Below are 24,862 nucleotides of genomic sequence, written 5' to 3' on the forward strand. Positions count from 1 at the left end.
AAACCCGTTACCATCGAGTTGATTCCAACTCATAGCGACCCTATAGGACAGACTAGAACTGCCCCATAGAGTTTCCAAGGAGCGCCTGGTGGATTTGAACTGCCGACCCTTTGGTTAGCAGCCATAGCACTTAACCACTAGGCCACCAGGGTTTCTTGAAGATCAGCTGCCTGTAAATCGATGGATTTACTTCCATGTTCTCAGTTCTATTCAATTGGTCTATGCATTTTTCATTGTATCAGTACCAGGTTGTTTTGATTACCATGGCTGTATAGTAAGTTTTGAGATGGAGAAGTTTGAGACTTGCATTTTGTTCTTCTTCAGTTTTGCTTTAGTTATTCGGGGCCTGCTTCCTGTCCATATAAAGTTGGAGATTAGTTTTTCCATCTCATTAAAGAATGTTGTTGGGATTTGCGTCAGGATTGCATAATATCTACAGATCACTTTTGGTAGTATTGACATTTTCACAATGTTAAGCCTTCCAATCCATGAACATGTAATGTTTTTCCATTATTGTGGATCTCTTTTAGTTTCTTGCAGTTGAGTTGTATAGTTTTCTTTGTATAAGTATTTTAGGTCCCTGTTAAATTTATTCCTAGGTATTTTATCCTTTTGGGGGCTATTGTAAATGGTATTGTTTTCTTGACTTCCTTTTCAGAGTCCTCCTTGTTAGTGTAGAGGAACCCAACTGATTTTTGTGTGTTGATCTTGTACCCGGCCACTTTGCTGAATCCTTCTGTTAGTTCCAGTAACTTTCTTGTGTTGTCGTTGGGGTTTTCTGTGTATAGGATCATGTCATTTATGAATAAGGATAGTTTTACTTCTTCCTTTCCAATTTGGATACCCTTTATTTCCCTTTCTTGCCTTTTTGCTTTAGCCAGGACTTCCAGTACAATATTGAATAAGAGTATTGATAAATGGCATCCTTGTCTCGTTCCCGTTCTCAAGGGGAATACTCTCAATCTTTCTCCATTGAGAATGATGTTGGCTATTGGTTTTGTATATATGCCCTTAATAATGTTGAGGAGTTTCCCTTCTATTCCTATTTTGCTGAGAGTTTTTATCAGGAAAGGGTGTTGGATTTTATCAAATGCTTTTTCAGCATTGGTTGAGATGATCATATGATTCTTTTCCTTTGTTTTGTTTTGTTTATGTGGTGAATTACGTTGATTGATTTTCTAATACTGAAGCATCCTTGCATGCCTGGTACAAATCCCACTTAATCATGATGTATTATTTTTTTGATATGCTGTTGAATTCTGTTGGTTAGAATTTTGCTGAGAATTTTTAACATCTACATTCATGAAGGATAGTGATGTGTAATTTTCTTTTTCAGTGGTGCCTTTGCCTGGCTTTGGTATCAGGGATATGCTGGCTTCATAGAATGATAAAAATGCTTTTTGAAATGAGGATATGTTTTATAATTGTTAGCTTGCTGAAGTATTTTTAAATTGTATCCTTTGTTGCTTATTATATTTCCAGGTTGAACAGTTAACAAATCATCTGAAAGAAAAAACAGACAAGTGCAGTGAGCTTTTGCTGTCCAAAGAGCAGCTTCAGAGGGATATACAAGAACGAAATGAAGAAATTGAGAAACTGGAGTTCAGAGTAAGGGAACTGGAGCAAGCCTTACTCATTAGTGCAGACACTTTTCAAAAGGTGTGACTTTTTTTTATTATTAACTTTACCAAGCATTTTAATGTAAATTACTCTTACAAATTGCAGTTGACTTCTTGTTGATATTATACGTAATATATGCATACTTATGTCTGTTGTTGACATGATACCATTTCTGTTTACTCCCATTTCCAAATGTTGTTTGCATACTTTAGTCCTGAGAAAGGAAGATTAGTTACACCGAAAGAATTATTTATCCTTTTAGCCATCAATTAAGGTTGTGGCTCAAAAATAATAGCCAAGTGAAGAAGCTATGGACACCATTTTAGGCTGATGCCAGACTAAGAAGTGATGATGTCCATCACCATTTTACTGCAGAAAACAAAAATGAATAAAAGAAGAGACCATTATAAGGAAGCTGGGGAGGGAGGCAGATGGAAGAATAACTTTTATCTGTGGAGTGAATTTTGAGAATGTCAAACAGTCCTATTCAAATTTGTATAAAATGCATTCTAGGCTGCATATCTAACTTTTTGATTATTCACAAATGTAAATTAACCAATTCTGTTTGAAGAATGGATTCTTTAATTAAAATGGACAATCAGGATATAATGTCTAAAAATTTGAGAAAATTCTTATGTATTTAAAGGTAGAGGATCGAAAACAGTTTGGAACTGTAGAAGCTAAAGCAGAATTGTCCCTAGAAGTACAATTGCAAGCTGAGCGAGATGCCATAGACAGAAAGGAAAAAGAGGTAAGGAGTTTATTTTTAAGTGACGAAATGTGATTTGAATTATTTTAAATAAGTTACCTTAAAAATATCATTTGAACACAATGGAGTTTGTGGTCTAAAACCAAAGTTCAGACTGTTATTTAGTTCATTGCCCTAAGTTGATTTTGAAGGTAATAAACATGTGAATAAGTAAATCAGCTACTAACAGCTTAAGTTCTTGAATTAAGTATCTAATAACTGTCTACCTTTTACTCAGAATCATAGTTATTTAGAAATACAAGAGACTTTAGAGAGCATCCATTAGCAGCTCCCCGTTTTTACAGGTATGGAAACCTGAGATAGTGACTAAGTAAGTGGTTAAAATGACAGCTGACCCTCTTCCTCTGGTTTTTAATAACAGTGACAAGTACTCTGCCAGAATCCACTTACTCACTTATAACTCAACCCATGAAGACTGACAGGCAGGAAAGTAGAATTAAAATGTATGTTTTTTAATGAAAATAACTTCTTAAGCATTCTCTCCTGCACTAGCAGAGGTTTTCAGGTAACCGATGTACTTTAAAAATAGTATATCCGTATATGTCATTATATTTGAGATATTTTCCCCCACTCCCATAGCCTAAGTTTGTATAAAATGTTTTTTATAAAGTTTGTTAGAATATTTAGAAATGCAGGATTAATTAAAAGAGAAGAAAACATTAACATATAGGAGTTTCAGGAGGCTAAGAGAACGAGAATAATGTGGAAAGAAATAGAAGTAAGGAAGAACTTCTTTAAAGGAAAAAAATGCCTTCAATAGATTTGGGTTCTCTATAGAGCTGATGAGATCTAGCTTATAGATAGGAATAATAAGTAATAATAGTCCATTTTAACTGAGGACTTCGTGGTGGAAAGTGCTAATAAGTATTCAAATGCCTATCTCATTTAATCCTTACACCCGCCCTAGGGATAGACTCTCTTTTTATCTCCATTTTTCAGATGAGTAAAAGGGATTAAGTAACTTGCTCCTGGTCACACAGTAAGTAGTTGAGTAAGAATTCCATCCAGATTTCTCTGGATGGAGATGATGCTGTATTGCCAAAGGTAGGCATGCGAGTGTGTTTGGCCTTGTTGGTGAAAAGTATTGAAGAATATCATTCAACATTTATTGAGCTCTTACTGTATGTAGAGCAACTCTGTCCAGTTGTAAAAACAGCATCTGACTTCAAGGAATCTGCTGTCTTATTAAGAAGATACATACACATGTGAACGAGACAGAAACACTTAAAACAGAAGAACACACGTAGGTGCAAATTAATGGAATCCAAACAATATAGGCATCAATTGGTAGATAAGTTAAACAAGGTTAAAACACAGCTATCAGTCTCTATTTTTAAGCTTTAATTAACTGTTCTTCTGGTATTTGGTAGTTATAGGCACAATAATAACAATAATACAGCCTGAGGTTGAAATTGGAGTCTGGCTGATTAAGAGGAAAGAATGCCCTATAATGACATTTTTTGGGATTGAAGTCCCTAATGTGATGCCTCAAGTTCAGCTGCTTATAATAGGAATGTTCATGCTTTAGTACTTCTCAAATTTTCATGTGCATATGGATCACCTGGGGATCATGATAAAACTCAAATTCTGATTCAGTAAATCTGGGGTAGGGCTTGAAATTCTGTATGTCTCACTTGCTCCAAGGTGATGCCAATTCTGCTGCTGCAGGGACCACACTGAGTAGCAAGGCTTTAGATCACATAGCTAGGAAAATAAATATCCAGTGAGGTAAGGTAGGGTAGCAATTTTGAACTCAAATAACTACGTATGTATTGATGTTAAAATAGTAGCTTGTCATCAGAAGTAGTTGTAGAAGATAGGAATAGGTGTAAATACTCTTATATAATTTTGAAGGAGATACAATCACAGACTGATAATTATATATCACAATTATATATGCACAACCACTAAATGTATTTAAAATGTGTCTATTGAGTTTAATACCAGTGTTACAGAAAAATCTTTAAATGTAAGTCTTGCACATTACTTATTAGACATGGGATGAATGGTAGTTAAGAAAGTAAGGCTCCAGAGGTAAACTTCCTAGGTTCAGAAACTGGCTTCCCCACGTACTAGCCCTGTGACCTCAGGACAAGTCACTTCATCTCTCAGTGACGCCTTTCCTCATCTCTAAAATGGGAATAATCATAGAACTCGTAAAGTTGTTACAGGGTGTTTTTAAAAAAGTATTACATAGAAAGCACTTAGTACAGTACTTAGCAGTAAATTGTTTATCAGTGATGGCTATTACTACTAGTATTGATACTATTTCTGTATAGGCAGTCTTAGGCTAAATGATTTCTAAGGGTCTTTGCCTTGCCAGTGCTAAGATACGATTCTGATTGCATGTCAGCGTGTAATCAGCATATGTCCCCTTTCAACTTCTAAGATAATGATTTACAGACTACTCTCTGAGCCATCTGCCACTAAATGCTGCTCCTGCATTTTAGATTGCTTTTTTTTTCTTTATTTAATTTTATTTTTGGTGAAAATATATACAGGAAAAACTCACTCCCATTCCACAGTTTCTAGACTTAATGATCAGTGACATTGGTTACATTCTTCACAGTGTCAGCGTTCTCATTATTTCTGTTCTAGTTGTTTCACTTCCATTTAATCTTCCTGCCCCCAACCTTCTCATCTATGCATTAAAGTAACTGTTGACCCTTTGATTTTATATAATTTTTTTTTAACACAGTACATAAGGGTGACTGTCTCTACTCATTGGGCTAAACTGTTAACTTAGTTTAAAGGTGACTTCAAGGGATAGTTTCATTTCAGGGTTTGAAGAGCAATTCAAGGCCATAGTCTCAGGGACTCTTTCAGCCTCAATAGGTCCAGTAAGTCTGGATTCTTTAAGAGATTGAAGTTCTGTCCCACATTTTTCTCCCTTTTTGTCAGGATTCATCTATTGTATTCCTGATCAGAACATTCAGTAGTTAGATTGCTTTTAATGCAACGGATTTGGTCATCAGGTAAATACACATTTGAAAATCCATTCATTAAAAATTTATTAAGCTGCTACAAAGCAGTGAGCTAAGTGTTTTGAGGATGATTAAGACTGTACCTATCCTCAGTGAAGCCCACTTCTCTTAATATAATGATAACTAGCTCTTAATATTCATCATTAGTTTCAGTCTCTATATTACCATCGATCAGAGCAATTGCTATAGAAATAATGATAATCTGTTTTCAGCAGTGAGCCCAATTTCTGTTCTCCTACCTACAGGAGCTCTCCAGTTTTCTCCTAAATTTGTATTAAAAACTTACTCTACCTGGTTTCTGTAATTCAGACCTAAGGATCTCTCAAGCTTAGTGTCAACCTCTGCTTCCTTTTGCCATATGGGCTAATAGATACCTGTGGTCTAAAATGAGCTAATCTCACTTGATTACTGAAACATCTGACTTATTTCTACAGATTTTTATTTTGTTTTGTTTTAGCTTTTTGATAGCAACTAAACTTAACATAAACTAAGGAGTGAAATGTGTACTCTTTCTCTTCCTCCCATGACCCTTTTTTTCTGCCTCATCAGAGGACATATTAGGTAGGAAATACTTCCTGTGCCCTTCCTCAGAAGTTCTTCTCTAATTGGAACATGTCTGAAAACCACACAGGTGCCTTTCTGACTTAGGGAAATCACTTTCCTTTTTTTATGACTCATGTTTTAGGCATAGATGCTTTGGGGAGCTAATACAGCATTCTTGAGAAATAGATATTTATATAAACTATTTTCTTTCTTCTTGATGATTTTGGTTTTAAGATCACAAACTTAGAAGAACAACTAGAGCAGTTTAGAGAAGAACTGGAAAATAAGAATGAAGAAGTTCAGCAACTGCATATGCAATTAGAAATACAGAAAAAGGAATCTACTACCCGCTTAGAAGAACTTGAACAAGAAAACAAATTATTTAAGGTAATTAGTTCAGAAAAGCTTTTGTCTATAAATAATTCATAGTTTTGTTCCTGTTTAGCTTTAGTAAGCGTTTGCAAAGCTGACTGTTAAATAATACTTAACAGAGGTATATTAGCAGGCAAATGGATTTGCATGGAACTTATTTTAAATCCAAACATTTATATTCATCATAAATGAAAATTTTTGAGACTTTTTATCAAAATATTTTAAGAATTATTGAATAACCATATGATCGCTCTAATGTTTTCATTTGTATAGTTTAGACACTATGTATTTTGTAAGAGTTAATTAAAAGAATGATCTAAACATGACATGTAATGATGGAGCCAACTGGAATGGTTATTTTTGTCCCTAGGATGAAATGGAGAAACTGGGATTTGCCATAAAAGAATCTGATGCTATCTCTACTCAGGACCAACATCTTCTGTTTGGGAAATTTGCTCAAATAATACAGGAAAAAGAGATAGAAACTGACCGATTAAATGAGCAAATTACAAAACTTCAGCAGCAACTTAAAATTACAACAGATAATAAGGTATACTCATTCAAAATAGGTTATTACCTGAAATTATTTCGAGCTATATTTAAAGGACAAAATGGTTATAACATTCAGTTTCCTATTGAATTAAAAAACAAATAAATCTTAATTTTCTTTTATCCATTAGTTTTAATGTATTCAGACACGTTGGTTTAACAAGCTATGTGTATTTTTGTCGCCTCCCAATATCATCAGTATCACATAGGGTCATTATAAGTCGAATCAACTCAGTGGCGGTGGATTTGGTTTTTTTGGGTTAATATCATCAAAGGGTTTTAATGTTTTCCAGGGAGTCTCTGATGACTCAGGTTTCATCATATTCTAACCAGATCTATTAAGAGGTTCTCTATTTAGTTATGAGTTAAATAAGATCATTACCTTTTATACCATGTGCTGTATGTAGACTTTTTATTTCAATACCTCATCCTTTTCGGTTAGAATGTATTGATGCTGACTTGTAGGGTCACTATGAGTCAAAATCAACTTGATAGCAATGGATTTTTTGGGTATGGTATTTACTTTGTAGGAAATCAGCTACTAAAAGTGTAACTCACTTTACATTTAGTTGAATTTTCTGAATGAAATTCTAAATGAGGTCCTTGTTTGATATGATGGAGGAAGTATTGGTCTGTATTGAAATTACAGTAACCTAGTATGTCTAAGAAGTATAGTATTGTGTGATTATCTCCTTGAGGTTCTGCCCTGAAAGGAAATGAAATTCCTGAAATATAAATAGCTATGTATTATGTATGTTATCTTTTTTTCATTAACTAATAGGTTATTGAAGAAAAAAATGAACTGATAAGGAATCTTGAAACCCAAATAGAATGCTTGATGAGTGATCAAGAACGTGTGAAGAAAAATAGGGAAGAAGAAATAGAACAGCTCAATGAAGTGATTGAAAAACTTCAACAAGAGTTGGCAAATATTGAACAGAAGACATCAGTAGATGCTATTTCCCTCCCAGAAGAAGCAGATAGTTTAAAACATCAGTTGGATATGGTAGTAGCTGAAAAACTGGCTTTGGAAAAACATTTAGAAACCACTAATGAAGAAATGACCTTCACAAAAAATGTACTTGAAGAAACCAATTTTAAAATGAATCAGCTAACACAAGAATTGTGTAGCTTAAAGGAAGAATGTGAAAACATGAGAAAAATCCAAAGTGTACCAGAGAAAAATATTAACATGTCCGTAGATGATCCAAGCAAAGACAAAACTGAACTAGACATAGTCCTTACCAAGGATTCTGTTAAACCCCTAGAAAATCAGACTTACCTCAAATCTTTTGAAGAAAACAGCAGAGTTTCCATAAGCAGTTTGGAGACAAAGCTGTTCCAACTTGAGAGCACTGTTAGTGCAAAGGAGTTAGAACTTGTCCAGTGTTATAAACAAATAAAAGACATGCGAGAGCAAGGCCTGTCTGAAACAGAAATGCTTAAAAAGAAGATTGTAAACCTACAGAAAATGCTTGAAGAAAAAATTGCTGCTGCTCTTGTGAGTCAAGTCCAACTTAAGGCAGTTCAGGAATATGCTAAATTCTGTCAAGATATACCAGCAGTTTCATCAAAACCTGAAGGAACAAATACACAGAATTTAAATGAACTAAGAGAAAAAGAGATGGAATCAAATATATCTGCATTAACCTTGAGAATATCAGAATTAGAAAGTCAGGTGGTTGAAATGCGTTCTAGTTTGACTTTGGAAAAAAAACAAGTACAGATTGCAGAGAATAATGCTTTGGAGAAAGAAAAGAAGCTGCTAGAACTACAGAAGCTGTTGGCAGACAATGAAAAAAAACAGGAAGGAAATGAAAGGAAAAGAACCCCTCAAGATTTGGAAGTCCTTGAGGTTAGTTTATATTTGATTTTTTTCTTAAATACCCTTACAGACTCTCTTTTCCTTAGTTCTTTAAGGTGATTGCTAATTTTACTAAATTAAACATAATGTTCTTTACATCTACCAAGTTACACATAAAAAGTTTTTATAAAATTGTTATTATTATACTGTGCAGTCATACTATTACCACTAGAATAATGGATACAAACTATGTTTTGTGGTCTTTGAATCAGACTATTTAATTCATTAGCATAGTCATTAAATAGAGCAGTCAGAAGAAGCTTTGAAACATTAATGCAGCAGATGTCCCCTAGGACTTATGTGGGTTTTTTCCCCTTACTTCTCTAATATGCATACTGTGTGATCATCCCTTTTAAGTAATGAAAAATATCAAAATATCTTAGTTATACCTGGTATCTTTTGAGGAGAGTGATATAAATGTGAAACTTTAAAATTGTAACAGAATATTTTCATTGATGATTTATAAATTTTTAGGGTATCTACTATTGATATTTTTTTACCTTTCATTACATGAAAACCATTCTTTTCTTGTTGTCTCAAGAATATAAAATGATGGTTCTGAAAAAGTTTCTCTATGAGAGAGTATTAATCATTTCAGCCCCTTTTATTGGGAGACAGGCATTCCTGAAAAGCTTCATTAGAATGGCTACGTGCCTTCAAATTGGTTATATTTTTTGAAAATGATATATTTCTTATGTTTTCCATTGCCATTCAGACAACTACTGAACTGTTCCACACCAATGAAGAAAATATATTTTTTGGAGAACTAGAGACTCTTCGAGCTGAGTCAGCAGCTACCAAAGAAGAACTTGCCAGTTATAAAGAGATCGCAGAAAAGCTTCAAGAAGAACTTTTGGTAAAATAAGTACCATGGTTCCTAATTCACTTATTTCTGCCTGTCTTAATTTCATGTCGAAGTATTTTCTGTAAAAACAAACCCAGATCCATAACTTAAACACTAGAAAAAATAGTATTTTGTCAATTTGATAAAAAGTTCTATGATTATAAATTTCTTTACCAGCATCTACTTGCTTGGTTTTCCTGGAGTCTTTGTTAAGAGAATGTTTTTAACCTCTAATGTGTCAGTGAAGAAGGAGAAAGACAGTTATTAAAGAGGATCATATATCCCATGAGAACCAAAAGTAGAGGCTGATAAAATTTCGTTTCTGTAACTAATATATAACTATACATATAGGAGTTATATATGTGTATGTGTGAAACCATGAGTGTTTCAAAAATGTTTTTCCTATTATTCTGAGGAAAATGAACGTATTAGCATGAGTTATACTCCCCCTGCTTCTAAATTCTACATTTGATGTGGGAAAAATTTAACTAAAGGCTCTACTGTTCTATTCATTATGTTTTAGGTAAAAGAAACAAATATAGCATTTCTTCAGAAAGACTTAAGTCAAGTTGAGGATCAACTTGCAGAAGCAAAAGAGAAATTATCGTACTTCTTAGAAAAAGAAGATAAGATGGAGGAACAAGAAAACAGAAAGGTCTGCAGCTTAGAGCCACTTCCTATTAAAGTCGGTAAAAACTCTGCATCCCAGACAGACGGGACACTCGAGGTCAATAGCAGCAATCAGACCCCACAAGTTCTTGTTAGAAACACAGGGATCCAAATTGATTTACAGAGTGAATGTTCATCCGAAGAAGTCGCTGAAATAATCAGTCAGTTTACTGAAAAAATTGAACAGATGCAAGAATTACATGCTGCTGAAATTTTGGATATGGAATCCAGACATATTTCAGAAACTGAAACCTTAAAAAGGGAGCATTACGTTGCTGTTCAGTTACTGACAGAGGAATGCAGTTCCTTGAAGGCAGTGATACAGTGTTTGAGAACTAAAGAGGTACTTGATTTTCATAATTTGTATTTTTAAATAGTCTTTGATCTTTTAAAACAGTCTATGTTTTTAAAAGAAAAAGAAGTTTAGGGACAGCCTCTTCCTTACAATACAATTACAGTGTTAAATTTTTCCGTTGCATAGAGTTAGATAATAACTTTCCAAAAAGTTCTTGTGTCGATTTGGAACCTGATGTTATCATTCGTTAATTCATGAATGTCTCTTCTTATAACAGTAATATCCGTGAGGAAAAAAATTAAAAACTTGTTGAAAACCATGGCTAGTTTTATTAATTGTGAAAGATGTGACAGATTTAATTGATTTTTTTTTTTTCCCCCTTGTTAGGAAAGACAGTGTTAGGAAAGAACAAAACTATTCATTGGACCATATTTTTATTAAGGCAAAAAATGTTTGTTTGTTGTTTTATTTTCTCTAATTAGGGATCCTCAATTCCTGAATTAACGCATTCTGACTCTTACCAAAATAGAGAGATATGTTCCAGTGGTAAGTTATATAAATTTCTAGAGTTTTTATAGTATTCATTTAAAAAGAATTTTTATATGGTAAATGATTGCTTTCTTTATTCAGATTCTGGATCAGACTGGGGTCAGGGAATTTATCTTACACAAAGTCAGGGATTTGACGCAACATCAGAAGGCCAAGAAGAAGGTGAAAGTTCAACAGATTCATTTCCAAAGAAAATAAAGGTACTAAACAACAGATATTTCCTAGTAAATTTAGCCAGTGTGACTTCTACATTGAACATAGTAGTTTATTTAGAGGGGATATAGTAGGGTCCTCTCTGAAAAAATAGTTTTGTAGCTAGAAGGAACCTTGGGGATCAATTGAGTCTCATTTCCTTATTTTACAAATAATAAAATACAATATGTTTAAGGATTATATGAAGTTTTTTTTTTTTAATACTTTTTTTCCTGATATTTCTGTTTGCCAAAATTACTAAAACAGTCTCAGGTACATTAAGTTTTTACCCATGTATTTCTTTCAGTTAGATCAGTAAGTGTTCATTAAATATGAGGAACACATTAGGTAAATAGAAGGAACTTAGAGATAACTACACAAAGTCATAATCTACTGGGTTGGCTTCCCCTTCCATAGGAGGAAGACATCAGTAATGGAGAGCTGGGGTTTCCTGTCTGCAGTGGCTTTACTAAATCATTCAAGCTAGATGAAGATATCTACCTTAAATTTGATTTTTCTTTGTATCTCTAAATCTTGCAGTCCCTGAAGAACTTGTCTTAATTCTGGCTTTGGGGTTTTGGTTTCTAGGGATTACTGAGAGCTGTTCATAATGAGGGTATGCAGGTACTCTCTCTCACCGAGTCTCCCTATAGTGATGGAGAGGACCATTCTGCTCAGCAAATTTCCGAATCTTGGCTAGAAGAGAGAAGAGCTTACCTCAGTACAATCTCATCTCTTAAGGATTTAATTACCAAAATGCAGGTGCAGAGAGAAACCGAGGTACCCAAAGAATGTTATCGATCTAAGTATTCATATTATTTTTATTTTATTTATATTATGTTATTATATATGTTATACTATTTTTAAGGCACTTTTCAAATTGTTATCTTTTATGACATGTTTTCACATGAATTACTATAACTATTACTGCCACATCTTTCTCCCATGGAGTGGCTGGTGGGTTCAAACCACTGACCTTTCGGTTGGCATCCGATCACTTAACCACTGAGCCACCAGGTCTCCTTATGAATTACTATATATTGTTTAAGTGCTCTAAGTCACACACTTGAAAATAAATCATGTATTCTTAGACTTTTAATACTTATTTTGATTGAGATTTACAGCATTATTTAGAACATTTGAAAAACATCCTGATTTGAAAACTAACTTTTGTTTTTTATACTTTGCTAGGCTTATGATGGTTCTCAGTCTCATGAATGCTTCTCAGACTGGCGAGGTGAACTTCTGATTGCCCTTCAGCAAGTTTTCTTAAAGGAGCGCAGTGTCTTACTAGCTGCATTTCAGACTGAGCTGACGGTTCTAGGCACTAGAGATGCAGCTGGGTTATTAAACTGTTTGGAACAGAGAGTACAAGAACAGGTATTAAAATGAAACACTTCTAAATAGTAATAAGAGGCTAAATTACTGATTAATTTTAGAGTTTTAAGTTCAGTATGAAAGATAAAATTTTAACAGGAACCACTAAGAATATTTAGAAGAAAAATTATTACCTTAAGTGTTCTGCCTTATGTTAGAAAATAAGAAAGACTAAAAATTAATGAGTTAGTCATCCAACTTAGGAAGTTAAACAAAGAAAAACAGAATGAACCTAAAGAAAGTAGAAAGAATAAAATAATAAAGAAGAAATTAATGAAATATATACACTGTTACAATAGAGAGTATCAAAAAGTTATTAGTTGGTTCTTGGAAACAGCTAAAAGTACAGAAACATTTCTGGGGAGGGTTGGTTAAAAAAAGAGAAAGCACTTTCTTTTTAATGTAAGAAAAAAAATGCTATTAAAATGAAACATGTGAGAGCTGGAACTCAGTGGGACTGCCTTGTTTTTCCTGGTCTCTCAAGTTTTCTGCCTTTGACAGGGTGCAGTCTTACCACTTTTCTGTCACTCATTTTAGTAGAAAATATTAGAGTTTTCCTTCTTACACAGCTTCTAGCTTTCACAGCTTTTACTGCATAACTGAACATACAGCTGAGATTTAAAAATAAGAGAACATTATGAAAATTTTTATGTCAATAAATTTAAAGTTGATGAACAAATTTTCTAGAAAAATGTCATTTATCAAAACTTCATTCAGGAAGAAATAGAAAACCTGAAAAGACCTATAACTAGTAAAGGGGTCAAATCAGTAGTTAAAAATCTACTCACAACTCTTAGTGCCCAGATCTCAGTTTATAAAAACATTCTTTGTTAAAAGGAAACCAGGGCTCCTTGGAGAAAGGACTGATTCTTAGGTTGAGGCAGGAGAAGTACAAGATAAGCCTGGAATATTTTGTTTTGCTGGAAGGTAAGGAATTGCTCAAAGAACAAAGGGGACACATCAAAAGGTCACAGAAGCCAGGTTAAAGGAGCTCCCACTGGCCAAATTTGGGACAATTTGAGCATCAAACTAAATAATGACAGTGATGGATTATAAACCAGAGTATAAAAATTTATGAGTTGATACTGATGTAAATAAATAGGAAAAACTTTCTTACAGTAGAACACCAAGTAGGAAACACAGAAAGAATAAAGGAATGATTTAATTAGAAAATCACCATTTATTAAATACTTTAATCAGTTCAGTAAATATTCAGCAGTGGATGCTAAAACTAGTACAAATAAGTTCAACAGTTTCTACATGTACAATTCAGTGACATTGATTACATTCTTGGAGTTGTGCAACCATTCTCACCGTCCTTTTCTGAGTTGTTCCTCCCTCATTAACATAAACTCACTGTCCTCTAAGCTTCCTATCTAATCTTTAGAGTTGCCGTTGTCAGTTTGATCTCATGTAGATAGGTCTTAAAAGAGCATAATGCTCAAGGCAGACATTTTTTACTAGTTAAGCTAAACTATGGTTTGGTTTTAAGAAGACTTCAGGGGATATTTTTGGTTTAAAGTTTAAAGATTATCTCAGAGCAATAGTTTTGGGGGTTCGTCCAGCCTCCGTGGTTCCAGAAAGTCTGGAGTCCATGAAAATTTGACATTCTGTTCTACATTTTCCCCCTTTTGATTAGGTTTCTGCTATAGGCTCTTTGAACAAGATTCTTTTTAATTGCAAGAGGAAAAACAGTAAATTTACAGTTGAGAAAGTTTGCAGACACCACCTTAACCAAGTGCTCAGAGTTAACATCACCAGTAATAGTACAAATAGACATTGTGTTATCTCCTGATACGATGCATTGTGAAGGACACAACATCTTTTGTGGTACCTCTGTTAAAAATGCATAACTCAGATCTAATCATGGGGGAAATACCAGACTGAAAAGTAATGGAAGCCACTATACATCTATCAGAAAGGCCAAAATAAAAAGTGGTGACAACACCAAGTGCTGGTAAGGATGCAGAGAAACTGCATCTCTCATACATTCCTGGCAGGAATATAAAGTGGTAGAGCAGCTCTGGAAAATAATCTGGCAGTTTCTTTTAAAGTTGAACATACACTTACCATATAACCTAGCAATTAGACTTATAGGTATTTAATCAGACAAAAGTGAAAACTTATGTCTCCATAAAAACCTAAACATGAATGTTGTGTCAATCGAAAAATAGACAAATGATGTAAATACATGTTCGTAGAAGACAATAAACATGAAAAGATGCTCAAATAAAATGTATTTTATGATTCATACAATGGAATACTATATATACATCAGTGAAAATGTGAGCTGGAGCTACATGTCTCCAGCTGGGTGATTTCACCAACAAATTAAGTGAAAAAAGGCAGAGTGCACAAGGATAAACACAATATGGTGCCATCTATCTAAAATTTTTAATACATGCAGAACAATACTGTATGTTGCTTTGCATGTGTGGTGTGTCTGTGTTTTAAATACAAGCATAAGGAGTGCATGAAAATAATAAACACTGAATTTAGAATTTGCTTATTTCTTGGCCAGGGGATGCAGAGGAGGATGTGTTCAGGGAAGTGTACACAGGGGGTTATAGCTGTGCTATTTCTTAGGCTAGGTATCTGGGTGTTTATTATATTACTCTTCATGTTTTATTATATGTTTCGATTTGGTTTTTTTTCCTGAAACAAATACATACTTTTGTGTGTGTGTGTGTGCTTTAGGTGAAGGTTTACAGAGCAAATTAGTTTCCAATGCAATAGTTTATACACATATTGTTCCATGACATTGGTTACAATCCCCACAGTGTGTTAGCACTCTCCCCATTATCACTCTGTGTTCCCCATTTCCATCCATGTGGTTTTCCTGCCCCTTCCTTCTTTCTCATCTTTGCTTTCAGGCATATTTTGTCCATTTGGTCTCATATAGATGATTATTCTAAGGAGCACTTCCCTCACGTGTTGCATTGTGTTTTTATACGCCTGTCTATTATTTGGCTGAAGGGTGATCTCAGAGAGTGGCTTCACTTCCAAGTTAAAAGGGTGTCTAAGGGCTGTAGTGTCGGGTTCCTCCAGTCTCTCTCAGACCAGTAAATCTGGTCTTTTTTATGAATTTGAATTTTGTCCTTTCATTTTTTTCCCCCACTTTAACTGAGACCTTCTATTGTGATCCTGGTCAGAGCTGTCTGTAGTGGTAGCCAGGCACCATCTAGTTCTTCTGGTCTCAGGCTGGTGGAGACTGTGGTTCCTGTGGTCCATTAGTCCTTTGAAATAATTGGTTCCTTGAGCCTTTGGTTTTCTTCATTCTCCTTTGCTCTAGACGGCAAGAGACCAGTAGTTCTATCTTAGATGGCAGCTCTCGAGCTTTTAAGACCCCAGACGCTACTCACCAAAGTAGGATGTACAAAATTTTCTTTATGAACTGTTATGCCAGGTGACCTAGATGTCCCCCGAGACTGTGGTCATTAGCCTTCAAGCCCAGTTACTTAGTCCTGTGAGGTGTTTGGTTATGTCTAGGCTGTTTCCATGACTGTGCCCTGTGTGCTTTGTTACATACATGAATATACATGCAGCACATGCAAATACCTATGTAGAAATACCCATAGCCAAACCTATACATGCACATGGGTGTACTCCCATAGGCCCTCCCACACATATTCAGCATACATATCGACTTATATATCCAGTCATAAATTATTGTTTGTTACTACTGTTGTTGCAGGATTGTGTATGTTTGAGTATTCACCATCATTGCCTTTTATTCTTGTGTACCTCTCAGTGTCTTCCCTTGCCTTGGTCATGTTGTGCTGACTTCTACCATATTGTGTACTGCCTTCCCTTTCACCAAAGTCAACATATGTCTGCTCTCTAGTTAGTGATTTTCTCTCCCTCCCCCTCCCATCCTTGGTTAGTAACCATCAAAAAATGTTTCTTTCTGTGTGTAAACCATTTCTTGACTATTTATAATAGTGGTCTCATACAGTATTTGCACCTTTTGTGATTAACGTATTTCGTTCAGCATAATCTCCAAATTCATCCATGTTATGAGGTATTTCACGGTTTCATTAGTATTCTTTATCGTTTTGTAGTATTCCATTGTGTGTGTGTACCACTGTTTGTTTATCCATTCAACCATTGATGGACCCTTAGGTTGTTTCCATCTTTTTGCTATTGTGAGTAATGCTGCAGTGAACATGGGTGTGCATGTCTATTCTTGTTATGGCTCTTATTTCTCTAGGATGTATACCTGAGAGTGGGATTGCTGAATCATATGATATTTCTATTTCTAGCTTTTTAAGGAAGCACCATACCGTTTTCCATAGTGGTTGTACCATTTTACATTCCCACCAGCATTTTATAAGCTTTTCAGTTTCCCCACAACCTCGCCAGAGTTTGTTGTTTTCTGTTTTTTTAACCAGTGTCATTATTGCAGGGATGAGATGGTATCTCATTGTAGTTTTGATTTGCATCTCTCTAATGGCTAATGATAGAGAGCCTCTCTTTATGTGTTTGTTAGCTGTCTGAATATCTTCTTTGGTAAAGTGTCTGTTATGTCCTTTGCCCATTTTTTAATTGGGGTGTTTGAAATATTTTGAAATAAATGTAAAAATTGTTATCTAAAAAGTAAATCCTAATGAACAGAAAGAGAAAAATAACATGATTCCAAAATTTTAGCATGTGTATTCCATTCATTCTTTAGACTTCCAGGTTGTTAATTTTATTGTCTTTATAATTCCCTTTTTTTTTTAAACTTTGCTTTGTTACAGGGTCTGGAATATCAAGCAGCTATGGAATGCCTGCAGAAAGCAGACAGAAGGAGTTTGTTATCTGAAATTCAAGCACTGCATGCTCAGATGAATGATAGGAAAATGAATCTGAAAAGAGAACAAGAAAATGATCCATCAAGCCAAGGTTTGTTGTATGATTCCTGTTTGGCTCCTATGGTTATGCAAAGAGGTGGACACGTTTCCAGTTTGATTCCCTTCTTATTATAATTACTCAGTTAAAACACTTTTCTTCTTAGTCACATTTTCTTCTCATTCTCATAACATTAAGGAAATAATCTACATTAGTTAAAAGATTGTCTACTTGGTTTTAAACGTCTATTTTTAATTTAAAATCAACAGTCATTGTCTTAATCGGGTTGTTAAGCCCGTTGAGTTCATTATCTTTCTTTGTTTTAAAGCTCTTTCTTATACTCTTTACAAGGTGACTACCTAAAAGAAAAAGAAATCTACAAAGAAACTATTTTTAATCCCTTTTTTATTATAAACTGTAACACAGAAAAGTGGAAAGCATAAATATACAGTATGACAAATTGTTAAATGACTATCTGTGGAATCATCACTCATGTCAAGGAGTATTGCCAGTATTCCAAAAGCACTGTTCCCAAACACTCTACTGTATGGTAACCTAGAGATAGCCATTATCGTGAATTAATTAATTAATTAATTTTTTAGTTTTATTACCTATTTATGTATTCCTAGTCCATGTAAGTTTAAAAAGTTTTTCCTGTTTTTGAGCTTTATCAATCTATATGTATTTTGTGTTTTCCTTTTTTTTACTTTATAACATTCATCCAAGTTACTGCATTTATCTGTTAGTGCATTCAGTTTTACTGTATAAAATTCCCTTGTGTAGATGTTCCATGGTTTGTACATCCATTCCGTGGTTAAACATTTCTACTTTTTAGGTCTTACGGTTATTTCTGCTTCTTAGGTATTACAATCAGTGCTCTTTTGGGTGTTGTTATACAATGTTGCCTGATGCGTATGTGCGTGAGTTTTCTAGGTGTATACTTAGGAATGGATTGCTGGGCCATGGGATGCATATCTTCAAATTTATTAGATAATGCCCGACTGTTTTTCAAAGTGGTTATCTTAATTTGTGCACTCAGTTTGCTTCACGTCTTTGCCAACAGTTGGTATTGTCAGTTTTTTGCAGTCTGGTGGGTGTTCGATTCTGACTCACAACAACCCTATAGGACAGAATCGAACTGCCCCATGGGGTTTCCAAGGCTGTAAATCTTTATAGAAGCAGAGTGCCACATCTTTCTCCCACAGAGCAGCTGGTGGGTTCAAACTGCCAACCGTTTGGTTAGCAGCCAAACACTTTGACCACCATGCTACCAGGGCTCCTTTGATGGGTATGCAGTGGATTCTTACTGTTGTTTTCATTTACATTTCCCTAATCCCTGAAGTTGTTTAGTACTTCCTCATATGATTGGTTCGTTATATTTCAGCTTTTGTGAGGTACTCGTTCAGGTGCTTTGCCCACTTTTCAGTAGGGATGTCCGTTTAAATTGAGTTACAGGTGAAAATGATTAGAGATTAAAATGAAATCTAATTTTCATCATGTCTAGTGAACACACAGGTCCGTGTCTTCGGGTTTGTCTAATAAAATGCCAGAAACTCCCACGCTTTTGCAAATTTTGAAAGTTATAGTTTAGCCTCACGTTTGCCATTTGATAAGCTGAAGCAGATTAAAATTATTTTAGAAAAAACAGATATAAAGAGAGAAACAAATCCCTTATATCTAGACATAGGCTTAATGAAAGATTGTTTTAGAGGTAATTAATTAGTATTATTTTCTTTAAGTTAAATAGAACCCCATGAAAACGTAATTAGTATTACATAGGTTCATATTTATATATGTAAAAGCTTAGACTGTGTCCCCAAAATAATAGTTTTGAAAGCCTAAATTAACATGATTGAGTATCTTCAGAGATAATGTTATTCCTGTGCCCTACAATCAGTAATATAAACGGGATCTACTCTGATAGAATTATTTTTAGTTTAAAAAATTTTTTTTCTCATTACAGTAGTATTACCCATTTATGGTAAAATAGAGGAACAAAGAAATAGAGTAAAAATCCACCCATCATTCCACAGTCCTAAAATAATGTTTATTAACACCTGGGTAAATATGTCTTCAGAGCTTTTCAGTGTGCATGTATACATAAGTTCATATTTTTTGCAAATAATGGGATTCTGATACGTATTTTCTAACTTTTTTCATTTCATATACTTAGGTATTTAAATTTTTAATTTGTTTTCATTGCAACAGACATGTAGCAAGGGTTTGTTTGGTTTTTAAAGAAAAAACTGTGATCCAAACTGGAGTTTGGACTTCCCACTTCTGGAGACAGAGTTATAGTAACATTTCAGGGAACTGGCTGCAAAGGGGACTGAACAACATAAGCAAACAGTACTGATCATTGCAGTCATAGTTACATGGATAACTCCTGCAAGTAATTTGTGTGGCTGTCAAAATTCATTGGAATGTTTTAGTGTGAGCTTTGGAAATTCTGAATGAACAAATACTACCTAATGATATTACTGTGTGAACTTTTAAAGGTTTTTTTACATTTTAAGCCTTGCATCCATTACTGTGTTCTTTTAAACTTTTATTATCCTTGTATGAATATATTTATAATTTTGGAATCTTCACTGTGTAAGGAAGCTATGCATAACATATATTTATACAATATTACCAACTTTTTTGACTATTTTCATATTTGCTTTGTGATAATCTCGTACTAACTTACACATCAGTTCTTATTAACACAATACTTATAAGCCAGATCAAATTTTAAATATTAATAATGTTTCATTCAGAACTTCTGGAATATAATATGCAGCAGAAGCAGTCTCAAATGCTAGAGATGCAAGTGGAACTTAGCAGTGTGAGAGACAGAGCAACAGAACTGCAGGAACAGCTGAGCTCGGAGAAGATGGTGGTTGCCGAACTGCAGAGTGAACTTGCACAAACTAAACTGGCGCTGGAAACAACCCTCAAGGTGCAGCATAAGCACCTAAAGGAATTAGAAGCGTTCAGGTGTGCCAAGCTGCCTTATTATAAACCTGTATTAGTGGAGGAATTGGAGGAATTTTGTCATAAACTTTGCAAATATTACAGAAATATAACATTGTTCGTGGTGTTTAGATAGCATGAAGCTATGTTGTTTATAGAAAAAAACTACAGTGGAAAAGGAAAAAAAAATTTAATGTAGTATTAAAAGAAAAAGAGACCCAAGATGCTTGCAAGAGATTGCTCTGAATTATGCTCTAATACTTTTTTCCAAATCATAAACTCATGATTAGGAATCAGCATATTCTCTACTGGGGCTTCAGTTCTACTTGAGATTTATTACTGTATAACTTATAAAATGTTGACCTTTATTTTACCAGCAAGTAATTTGAAGTGATATTTATGATCTTAATGGGATTCATGATGTAGGTAACTAAAATATGCATAGTACTTGAAGAGAGAATGCTTGCAAGTTGTAAATACTGAATGTGTCTGCTTGCCAAAGACACATTCCAAGTACAGTCGTTGTTTAGTTTGAACAGAGGTTTCTTACACACACAAAAAAAAAACTTGACGATTCCAATGGTTGGTAAAAGACAAGGGAAAATTTTTATTGACATTATTTTGTTTGCATTGGTAAATAATAACTAATAGTTTTACTACTAAAAACAACTCATTTGAAATGAACCATAGTCAACAATCTTTAACCTTTACATGGTTTATATTTTTCCAATTACCTGGCTTACAATATGCGTCAGTCTAGGGGGCAACTTTTCATTGGAAGCTGGGATTTTTTTCCTCTTACTCTATACTTGGTCAAAATAGTTTCATGAAAGTTCATTTGTCTCTCTAATTTAGGTTGGAAGTTAAAGAAAAAACAGATGAAGTACATTTGCTTAATGATACATTAGCAAGTGAACAGAAAAAATCAAGAGAGCTCCAGTGGGCTCTGGAGAAAGAGAAAGCCAAATTGGAACGTAATGAAGAACGGGATAAAGAAGAACTTGAGGTAGTGTTATCTGTGTCTTTAAATGGCACTGGAAAACCCAAAACAAAAGAAGAGAGAGAGTCTTGGGTCTTGGGACACTCTTTTTAAAATTTCAGCCTTAGACTTTTTTATGAAGTACAGTAAGTTTTTCAGTATGTGCTAAATACTGTTGTAAATGTTATCTAAAATGTATTATAAGGAAATGCTAATGGTGTGATGATTTTTTGTTTGTTTTGCTACATCCAAGGATGCAACGCATTGTTCTACTCCCACATATATTTTGGTGATAGAAATTAGTGCACACATGATTTGGTAAATAGGGAAGTTATGTCAGTTTAATGCAGAAGTAGTGCTGGTTTCTGTAATTTGTTTGTCTTAGTCAAGGAGAGCAGGCATAGTGTGAGTAGAATTACTCAGCTCTGTCCTCATCAGGACCTTTTCTGGCAGCAGGAGCCGCTGTTACTATATTTTAAGAAAATGTAAAATGAGTCTCTTCACTCTGGGCACTGTCTTAGAGAGCCACACCTCAGCTTTGCATGGCTGTCAGCTCAAGGCAGGTTGTGCTGCATCCCATGCCCACTTGAATGGTAGCCCCACTAGTGCAGAAAGATTATTATTTTTAGGGGAAATATAATCTGCATCATATTCCTTAGCCAGATGTAAGATGAATGTTTTGGGAGAAAGTATTATTTAGCTTACCGATCTTTTGTATACATTTCTTGATGAAAATCAATATTTTGTCCAAATAATTATGCTCTAGCCACTGAAAATTTAAGTTGATAAGCTGATAATCGGTTCTATATTCTATTAGCAAATATTATCAATTTAATATTAATAAAAGCATGGTTGTATACTTATAAAATATTTTTATAATAGGAACAATTTCATAAATTTTGTTTTCTCCTACAAGGATCTAAAATTTTCACTTGAGGGTCAGAAACAAAAGAATATTCAGCTAAGTCTACTTTTGGAACAACAGAAACAACTGGTAAATGAGTCACAGCAGAAAATAGAATCGCAAAGAGTGATATACGACACCCAGTTATCAGAAGAACAAAGTCGAAACTTAGAGCTTCAGGTACTTCTTGAGTCGGAGAAAGTTCGAATTGAGGAAATGAGAAGTACCTTGGATAGGGAAAGGGAACTGCATGCACAGCTACAGAGCAACGATGATGATGGACAGCCTCGGCCATCCCTACCCTCTGAGGACCTACTCAAAGAGCTACAAAAACAGCTAGAGGAGAAACACAGTCGCATAGTTGAATTGTTAAACGAGACTGAGAAATATAAACTGGATTCTTTGCAAACAAGACAGCAAATGGAAAAGGATAGGCAGGTTCACAGGAAGACTTTGCAGACAGAACAAGAGGCCAACACTGAGGGACAGAAAAAAATGCATGAGCTCCAGTCTAAAGTGGAAGATCTTCAGCGGCAGCTGGAAGAGAAAAGGCAGCAAGTTTATAAGTTAGACCTCGAAGGAAAGCGACTTCAAGGAATTATGCAGGAATTCCAGAAGCAAGCGCTAGAACGAGAAGAAAAACGAGAAAGTAGAAGAATTTTATATCATAATCTTAATGAGGTACATTGACACTTTCTTTTATATATTTTTTAAAAACAATGTTGTAGCCCTTTGATCATGAAATTTTGATATTGGGTTAAATTAGTTAAATAGCTATGTCAAAATCGTTGTAAAATGAAGTCTATAGAAGTTAATTTGGAATATGAATAATAATTGTGTTTCTGTAAGAAAGAATTTGTGATATCCTGTTTGTTTATATTCATTACTTTTTCCTTTTCTGTCCAAAATTGCCAGCCAACCACATGGAGTTTAACCAATGATCGAACTAGAAATTGGGTTCTTCAGCAGAAAATAGAAGGAGAGACAAAGGCATCAGGCTATCCTAAACTGATGGAAATGAATGGAGGAGGAATTGGCTGTAATCATGAATTAGAAATGATCAGACAAAAGCTTCAACGTATGGCTTCAAAACTACAGCATCTAGCTCAGAAAGCTTCTAACAGGTTAGTCTTTTCTGTCTGACCTTTGTAAATGGCTTCCTTAAGCTGGACAGAATCCGTTACTGTCCCTTGCCAATAGGTAGCTACATGGGGAACTGAAATTTTAAAGTTAATTAATGTTTACATTGGGAGATTATATTCTTTAATAAAACTTATACACTTCAACAAATATCTTAACACCTTGACCTAAGGCAAGAGCACCTTTAATGTAAGGGAGAAGTGATAGATGTGAGAGATTGTTGCCTAACCTGTAGTCTTTGTGCTAGTAAACACCCCAAATTGAGAAGGTGTGTTTTGACTCTGTGTTTTTTTCTTTAAGACTACAGTTTGAAACAGCAGATAATGAAGATTTCATTTGGGTTCAAGGAAATATTGATGAAATTATTTTACAACTACAAAAACTAATTGGCCAGCCAGTCGAAGAGGTAGGATTTTTCTTAAACTCTTTCCAAAGCATTGAAAGTAAGGTTTAACAGAAACTATATGGATCATTTGAACCTGACAGCATATTTTCTAAAGAGTTTTATTTTTATCTATTTATTTTAAATATTAATATCAATGTTCCCTCCCCCCAATAGAAGATAGTAAAAGTTTGGGGGAAAATTAACTTCCATTATCATTATTGCATAATTACATTGACCTTTTATTGTATTATTATAGTAAGAGACCAAGCTTCTTGAAAGAGTAGTTTGAACCCACTGCTGCCACCTGCTCACCTCCCATCCACTCTCCCTCACCACTTTTATCCTCACCACTCCACGAAACCACCCTCAGAATGCTGCCAATGCCTTCACAACTGACTAATCTGGTGAACCTTTTCAGTCCTTGTCTTTCTTGGTATTTCTGTGACATTTGACGCTTTTGACCTCTTACTTCTTAAAACTCTCTCTTTCCTTGCTCTTTGTGTCAGTATTCTCCCATTTACCCCACTTCCTTCCTCAGTCACCTGCACATTCTCCTCTTCCTCTGGCTGCCATCCATCTCTTTCTCTAACTCTCACTATGAAAGCTCATCCATCCCTACAGCCTAAGCTCTCACTGGGCTTATTTACTGAACAAGGACATATATTGAGCACCTACTATGTGCCAGGTACTGTACTAGGTTCTGGGGATACAGTGAACAAAACAGATAAACTCACCTTATGGAGCTTACCTTCTAGTGGACTGTGGTTCTAGCCTTTCTCCTGAGGGCCAGGCTTATATTTTCAGTTAGTTAGTAGGCATCTTTCTGTGGGGAAATGTACCCAACAGGGACCCTAAAGGTACCTCACAGGCGTGTTCCAAACTTTCTCCTTCCTGTCCTATACCCACATTTCTACCTATAGCCCTGATCATGGCCGCGGTATCTTCCAGTTTAGAAGGCTAGAAGTCGTCATAGGCTACCTTTCTTCACTCTTACACATCAAGGCAGTCACTAAGCCCTGTGCCTTCTGCCTACTAAGTATCT

General features: G+C 34.8%; 1 protein-coding gene across 5 annotated transcripts in view; it reads left to right on the forward strand.

Moving 5' to 3' along the window:
* AKAP9 (A-kinase anchoring protein 9) overlaps window positions 1-24,862 on the forward strand; it is a 136,916-nt gene that overhangs the window by 99,347 nt on the left and 12,707 nt on the right. For all 5 annotated transcript variants that reach the window (XM_023724639.1, XM_023724643.1, XM_023724641.1 and 2 more), the window contains 17 exons: window positions 1,483-1,659; window positions 2,267-2,371; window positions 6,151-6,303; window positions 6,659-6,838; window positions 7,619-8,692; window positions 9,417-9,557; window positions 10,069-10,557; window positions 10,992-11,055; window positions 11,140-11,258; window positions 11,839-12,030; window positions 12,442-12,630; window positions 17,367-17,511; window positions 20,217-20,436; window positions 21,268-21,418; window positions 22,308-22,976; window positions 23,211-23,419; window positions 23,736-23,841. In XM_023724639.1, the coding sequence (XP_023580407.1) occupies window positions 1,483-1,659; window positions 2,267-2,371; window positions 6,151-6,303; window positions 6,659-6,838; window positions 7,619-8,692; window positions 9,417-9,557; window positions 10,069-10,557; window positions 10,992-11,055; window positions 11,140-11,258; window positions 11,839-12,030; window positions 12,442-12,630; window positions 17,367-17,511; window positions 20,217-20,436; window positions 21,268-21,418; window positions 22,308-22,976; window positions 23,211-23,419; window positions 23,736-23,841 (4,383 nt within the window). The remainder of the gene's footprint in view (window positions 1-1,482; window positions 1,660-2,266; window positions 2,372-6,150; window positions 6,304-6,658; window positions 6,839-7,618; window positions 8,693-9,416; window positions 9,558-10,068; window positions 10,558-10,991; window positions 11,056-11,139; window positions 11,259-11,838; window positions 12,031-12,441; window positions 12,631-17,366; window positions 17,512-20,216; window positions 20,437-21,267; window positions 21,419-22,307; window positions 22,977-23,210; window positions 23,420-23,735; window positions 23,842-24,862) is intronic.

The sequence above is a fragment of the Trichechus manatus genome, unplaced genomic scaffold (genome assembly GCF_000243295.1).
Source record: "Trichechus manatus latirostris isolate Lorelei unplaced genomic scaffold, TriManLat1.0 scaffold00253, whole genome shotgun sequence".
Lineage (NCBI taxonomy): Eukaryota > Metazoa > Chordata > Mammalia > Sirenia > Trichechidae > Trichechus > Trichechus manatus.